At 36.6% G+C, this 7,739-nt stretch overlaps 1 protein-coding gene across 3 annotated transcripts in view; it reads left to right on the top strand.

Annotated features, from left to right (window-relative positions):
- Positions 1-450: 450 nt before the first annotated feature.
- mctp1a (multiple C2 domains, transmembrane 1a) overlaps positions 451-7,739 on the top strand; it is a 257,558-nt gene continuing 250,269 nt past the window's right edge. For all 3 annotated transcript variants that reach the window (XM_087254125.1, XM_087254124.1, XM_087254123.1), the window contains exon 1: positions 451-515. In XM_087254125.1, coding sequence (XP_087110251.1) covers positions 474-515 — 42 coding nt within the window. In that variant the 5' untranslated portion in view covers positions 451-473. The remainder of the gene's footprint in view (positions 516-7,739) is intronic.

The raw sequence follows: 7,739 nt of genomic DNA, 5'->3' as shown, positions 1-7,739 counted from the left end.
TCTGGCTGCTTCAAAGAGGCACAACAAAAACATTAGGTGAAAAGTGGGGTTTCCAGAGATTACAAAGCAGCACAAGGACGTCAAATGAAAGAGTGATGAGGACTAAAAGAGGACAGGAGTGGTAAAAACGGTGACAGATGTCCTCTGAGACACAGCAGAGTGGCTTTCTGACCCTCGAATGCTCTGCAGCAGCTCATTAAACTTCATCCCCAGAGCCCTGAATAACAGCACTTTAACTGTGAATTTACAGTACAGTCTAGTGCATATAGTTTTCTCTCAGAATCAGCAGGCTCGTGGTGTTTCTGTGAGATGCTTGGAAAGTACAGCAGAAAAACCTCCCTGTCTCTTCTGACAGCTGCTTGCTACGTGCACTGTATGCATATGTGCGTGTGCGAGGCGGGCTTTCGCTCATCCAGGGGCAGCAAACCAGAGGCAGACTGAGCAGCGTGTGGACACTTCATCACCGTGGCTGGATGTTAGCACTCTCGCTTTCCTCCGTGGGACAAAGCTTGTCTGTATGTATGCTCTCTTACATCCCATTTCTTTCAGCGGCGCCTGTGATGAATGTATTTGAGATGGAGTGCTATGTGTGACATGTGTGGCATGAATGGGGACTTTAATCTTGTGTTAACGTCGGTGCGTTCAGCCGCATTAGGGAATCGGAAAAGTCTTTTGCATTTGAGAAATGTAAGCAGTTGTGGAAATGCTTCTGTGGTTTGTTTGCACTAGGGACTGTGTTTATTCTTGGGTAGGTGTTTGGTTTCCATGAGCGTGTGTTGGGAACTTGAGAGGGTTGTTACGGATGGGTGACACAAAAGGAGTGAGAAAAGAAGGATGAGGTGTGGAGAAGGAATAAACTAAAAGGGGTTTCCTACTGTTTGTGTGTGGGTTTTTCATAAAGACAGCTGTTGTTGTTTTTTTTAGCCACTCAGACAGCTGATTACTGGAGAACAGCAGCAGAATAAGGAGGTGGCATCCTGTGTAAAGCCCAGTGAGAAGCATTTGCACCTATGGAAGCATAATAGGAGTTGCAAAATGCATTTTGAAATGTGTAATATGCAAAATGGCAATGCAATATGTAAAGTAGCAATGCATTTCTTTATTTAAATTTGCATTCTCCATGGCACGTGCAAAGTTAGGCTGCAAAAGGAAAAAACAAATTACTAATACTAATTTTAATGCTTTATAACTTGCAAAATTACATTGAAAATGTAATATTCACATTGAATTAATGTGTGTAAAGCAGAAATGGTAGAAAAGTCAAAATGTAAGTTAATTAAATTAATTTGCCTTAATTGCATTTAGCAATAGGAAAAGTAGGATTGCATTTTCAGCATTGCACCGTGGGTTGTTTGTAGCAAAATTCAATGTTTTATTCAAAACAGGCTTGGGCGGCAATACGGTAGTATGGTCAAAAAATAGCAATGGTATCAGTTTAGTACCGTTATACCACCATAAAAAACAATGCATTTATATATGGGACAATGATTAAATGTTAAATATAATTTGTTTAATGCCTAAAATGTGGTCCCAAGAGTTGCACACTATGTGACCAGGTCTCGAAAAAGAAAACAACTTTTGCAGTTTGGCAGTATTTCGGGTTTCGACTGAACGAGATAGGAGAAGCAATAAATACGGACAAGGCAATTTACAAAATGTGCAACAAAAAGGGTGACCGTGAGAGACGTAAATTTCTCGAACCTAAGGTCGCGTATATGGTATTCAGTTTCTGAATGTTTTAGGCCAGTGGTCACCAATCTCTTTCCTGGAGGTCCGGTGCCCTGGAGGGTTCAGCTCCAACATGCCTCAACACACCTGCCTGGGTGTTTCAAGTATACCTAGTAAGACCTTAATTAGCTTGTTCAGGTGTGTTTGATTAGGGTTGGAGCTAAAATCTGCAGGACACCTGACCTCCAAGAACAAGTTTGGGGATCCCTGAGTTTAGGCACAATTAGGCATACTTGTTTTGTAATGCACGATAATACCGCATACCGAGGTAATATAGGGAATCAAAATTTGGATCCCGCCCAAGCCTAATTCAAAATGCATTCTGAGCCAAAGTTATAGTAAAAGTGGAGGAGACAGAGAGAGGTGAGGGAAGATGGCGATTCGCGTGCAAGTGACCTGTTTTTTTTTTTTTTTTTTTTTTTTTAAACACTTCTGCAGTTTGGCAGTATTTCTGGTAAATATGGACGAGGCGATTTGCAAATTGTGCTACAAAAACCTTAGATTGCATATACGGTATTCAGTTTCTGAATGGTTTTAAATGTTAATTGGCCTGTTGAATGCTGTGTTGCACACATGAATTCAATTTGGATATTGCATTTTCAGTCTAATTTTGCAACTTTAAATCATTATCAAATTAGTTTGTAATTTAGATTTTAAAACTGGTTGGAAATGGAAAATGTAAATTTTATATTTTCATTTTCATTTTGCACCACATTTTGGAAAATGCACATTTAGATGCAGCAATACATTGCCATTTGAAATATAGCATTTCCATTTTGTATATGGACCCTTTTCAAAAGACGTTTGACGGGCATCATAATCTTAAATCCTTGAAAGTTTTTAATATTTTGATTTAAAAAACAAAACAAAACAAAAAACATGTAAATGCATTTATGTACAGTATGTACTATATCAAAAACACAAAAATCTATCAAAAACAAGTTATCGCTTATGTGAGGTGTTTCTAATGCAGCGTCTATGGGGCTGAAAGTAAATTTGACGTTATTCTCTTCTCTGGCTGCCGGCATCAGTCTCACACTATTTTTCCTTTTTCTGAAAGTCTTGATAACACCGTTGTGGTGTTTTTCTTTTGTTATTTCAGCAAATAGGATTGTAAAAAAAAATATTTGTTGTACTCTCCCATTGACTGCACTCTAAGTTTACCAAACTCTGATTACTTCCTTTACCGAGAAACTCAGAAATGTGAGAAGGGTCTATTACATTTCAAAAGGAATTTTGCTTCTCATGCTACACATGTGGAGGAAACACCCCAGACTGCAGGATTTAGATTTTGTGTTTGATGATGGATGTCTAGGTGTTGGGATGAAGCCGATGTGGCTTTTAATTTGTTTCTTTCAGATGGGTTATTATTAATCATTTTAACCTGAAACTGTAAGCAAATCAACTGAAGAAATTGTAAGTGAAAATATGCAAAAATGTAAGATTATGAAAAAGTGATCCACTGCTGTAGTGCAGTAGGAGTCATATTTCATATAAGCATGCTGTGGATATTTTGAATTTGAAACAAGTTATTGGTTTAGCAAGCAAATCAGGATCATGCAGAAGAGAAACAATGTTTTTCTGTGATTGGTAGAGCATTCACAATTAAAAAACATACTATACATTTTATAGAAAGTCGAATGTTTAAAAATGTTTGTGCACTCTGTCCAAAGCTTTGTATTTCTATATATAAATATATATATATATATATATATATATATATATATATATATATATATATATATATATATATATATATATATATATATATATATATATATATATATTGTACGTATACATTTTTTTCGAGGTATGATACACTTTTCTGTGTTCTGAAATCTTGCTTAAATAACAATGTTACAATAAATTATACATTTACAAAAGGGCAGGGTACTATACATTTACAGTATATGGGTTTTATTTCATAAAAAATTATTAAACTACACAATTTAAAAATCATTTTAAAGACCACCTTAGACCCAGTGTTAAACAGAAATGTTACTGTGCATTAAAATGGCTATGGCTACTATACGTTTTAATGTATATACTATACGTATACGTATTTTAACATGCTATACTCATAGCTAATCTATAGGTCTAATCACATATACTGCATAGGGGGTGTATTTTATCCCTATAGCCTTAAAGCAGTATTAAACACATTATTTCAACCCATTACTATGAACATTGTTTTGTTGAACAATCCTGATGTGTTTTTTCCTCACAAATGCAAGTTTATATCTCCTAATTAGGATTTTATAACTCAAATTAAGTGAATAAAGTGTGAGTTTGTCTACAGGGAAAAAAGCCTCAAGTGTGATACTGTATATTTGTTCTGAGCCAAGGGGAAAGAAAGAGAGAGAGAGAGAGAGAGAGAATAATGAGTTGTTTTTCTTGATCGGTATTGTGAGAAATAATCTTTGAATAGCTAAAATGAAGTCAGAATTTAAAAAAAATTAAAATCAATTTCATATTTTCAAGACATACAAGGTGTGCATCCTGAAAGTTTACAAAGTGGTAATATCCTATTAAACAATTTGTAACGGCTTTAATTAATAAAGAGAACTATTGTTTTAGTTATTATTTTATAGTAAATTAGAATAAAAAACAGCATTATTCACCTTTTAAAAATTTAAAACACCAAATATAGGCAGATCCCATTACGTTTTTGCCACTTATTTGCAATCAAATGGTGTATGGGGGGCATTCCAACTTCAAGATTGGAGTTTTAATTTATGAATTACAGGTATTTTAGTATATTTGTCAACACTCAACTTCTAAATGACACAGGCATAGCTATTCTAAGGGAAAAGTTTTTCTTTCTTTTTTGTTTGTTTTGATAAATAATGATCTAGGCAGTCCAAAGTTTTGTAAAACATTTTTTTTTTGGAGATTAAACAAAAAGCAAGCCTATGATATGATATGATATGATATGATATGATATGATATAAAATGATATGATACGACACAATACGATATTATATGATATGATATGATACGATACCATATGATATGATATGATATGTGATATGATACGATATTATATATGATATGATAAGATACAATATATATGATATTATATGATGATACGATATTAAATATGATATAAGATATGATATGATACGATATTATATATCATATGATATTATATTATATGATTTCATATGAATTGTGTGTGCCTGTGGAAAACTTTGTGTAATTTACAATTGTTTACACAGTCAAAACCCTCAAAACACACAAACAATGGTGGCCTTTACAAATTGAAGTGAAGTGAGCCTTTGTGAAGTATGGCTCTACCCATACTCGAAATTGGTTTTCTGCTTTTAATCCATGTTTAATCCAAGTGCCTACTCATTTTTGAGTGAAGAGTGAAAGCACAAACATACACCTGGAGCTATTGCTTCCAGCGCCCAGGGAGCAATTAGGGGTTAGGTGCCTTGCACAGGGTTCATTAACTCCGCCCACATTAAAATCCTGTTAGGACCAAGAATTGAATACTCACAGTGAAGTTCTTTTTTGTTCTTAAAGACTATAAAATGCCTTTGCAGAGATTATACTTTGAGAGAACATTTCAATGCTGAGAGCAGCTTGAGCATAAAAATGAATATGCATCAACTGAGAAGATTTCCACATCAAAGCAGGCGGAGCTGCAGAAAACCTCTTCGCATTACATAATCATCATAGACCAATAGTAGTTTAAAGGTGTTTACCAACTAAAGTGAACTTTCAAACTTTTTTTACCAACTAAAGTAGCTTTCATAAGCTGTAAACTTGATTTTGGCCTGTTTTTTCTATTTGCTAATAGCTCTTATTGCTCAAAGTATTATGAACGTCATGGCCTTTGCAAAGTAATATTTACTTTCCTAACTATTTAGGATTTTCTGCATTGCATCATTTGTATTTAACATTGATTTTTTCTGTTAAATACCTTTTTGACTCATTCTGAAAATTTAGTACCATATACATAGCTGGAGATCGTGAATTAGGTAGCCAGAGCTACATATGGCTGCATTTCGTATTTAAAACAAACGCTATGGGGTGGTATGACGCCGTTCCTTTTCTTGCTTAAAAGCTAACTGCTTACCTCCAAAAGGACGCTTTTCCGCTGTTACCAGTTTGTTTGTTAGCTCGACATGTACATCAACGGACTTGCGATTAAATAACAGGTTGAGAATAGGGTTGGGCTGATAGACAATGCCATCATCCATCGTCGATAGTTCATAAACAATACGATGCTGAGCTAGCATCACCGATCCTCCGCCTCGCCCCCGTCGCAAACCCGCTCACGAAAAATACATACTTAGACCCGGTTTACACTAATACGTCTTACTGTTAAAATGCCATTTTAGAACGAAAATGATCCACATACACACCGTGTTTTACCTTTACCTTTACCTTTAGCATTTCTGAACAGCCCTCCTTCCGCTGAAAATGGAAATCACGCGACCACACGCATACACAGCCACACACACTGTCTTGCGCTTGTCTGAGCTCCAATGAGCAGTACACGTCAGATAGTTTATCAATGATGTACCGCTGAATCGTGTCTCACTATAGATGTTAAACGTGATATTCAGACATCCCAAGTCTCCCAGAAGTTCAGGGAGTCTCCCACAAATGCATAGAGACTCCCGGACGCCCACAAACGAGTGACAATCTCCTGGAAATTGTGTGTCTCCCTCCTGGTCAAAGAAATCGTGCAATAAGTCCCTTCTCAAATAAGTCCCTCCTGGCTCTTTAGACACATCGCTCGCACTCTGTCAAACACAGACTCCACCTCCGCCCCCCAAAGCCTATGATGTCGATGCCATTCTCCATCACAATGTTTCACATTAGACATTAAATTGGTTGACATCACCCAACCCTAGTTGAGAATGTGGTAAAAATCTGGCGAGGACATTTCTTTTTCTGTGTTGCTTTTAAAAACACTGCGATTGGGTTTAGGAAAGTGAGTAATTACTTCCATCACTGCCAATCAGTGCTTTTTAAAACACTATTGATTGGATTTAGAGAAAGGGGAGGGTGGAAGGATCGGTCAATCTGTCAGTCAGTCAGTCAGTAAGTCAGTTAGTCGACAGCGGCCTCTGGTGGATCTACTTTAGAACAGCAGGCACCAATGGCACTCGTGAGAGAAATTTGGATCTGAAAAGCATACACAGCCGCCTCTGGTGGATTCGCAAAAACAAAAACTTTAAAGAAAACGTAGCTTCTGGGAGGTGTTTGGCAATCTCCAGAAATGTATATAGGGGTACGTAATCACTATGAGCCTTGGTTGAATGAATCTGCGGTCCACTGTTGTTCAAAACCACAGACTTATAAAATATAAAAATGCTGATGCTTTAAAACAGTCTGGTTTAATCACCAGTAACAGAGTCTCCGAGGAGCTGCAAATCTAGTCTGTCACTTTCCCACTGTTTATGAATCAGTATTGATTATGCCACACTTACACATACACACTTAGACACATACAAATGGACAGAGATTTCAAAAGATTTCCTTCTGTTCAGAATAGTGGAAGAGAGAGAGAGAGAGAGAGAGAGAGAGAGAGAGAGAGAGAGAGAGAGAAAGAGAGAGAGAGAGAGAACGCTAATGTGAGTGCTATTCTCAGGATGAATTAATTAATTTGCTAAATCCATCTCTGTCTCATAGAGAAGGAGTCTGATAACTAGATTTGGCATTGGGATTATTAATTCATGTGTCTGATATACAGCTACTCTCCAGGTGGATTGACCCTGTCTCACCTTCCACACAGTCTCTCTTTCCTTCCCTCCGTCCTTTCTTCTGATAATCTGCCTGTATGTATTTAGATAGAAAAGACTCATTTTATTTGGCATTTTAATAGTTTGTCTATTGTACCTGCTCTGATGGACATATAATGCAGAAATCGGTTGTAGTTCAGTAATCTGCCAAGACTTCCAGAGCAGTAAAACATTCACTTTTTGTATCACATGTCTGCGTTCCAATTCAGCAAATCAAAAGTTTGTAACTGAACTATTTCACTGTCACAGCAA

The sequence above is a fragment of the Danio rerio genome, chromosome 5 (genome assembly GCF_052040795.2).
Source record: "Danio rerio strain M-AB ecotype USA chromosome 5, GRCz13ab, whole genome shotgun sequence".
NCBI classification, from domain to species: domain Eukaryota; kingdom Metazoa; phylum Chordata; class Actinopteri; order Cypriniformes; family Danionidae; genus Danio; species Danio rerio.
This window is presented reverse-complemented; position numbering and strand designations above follow the sequence as displayed.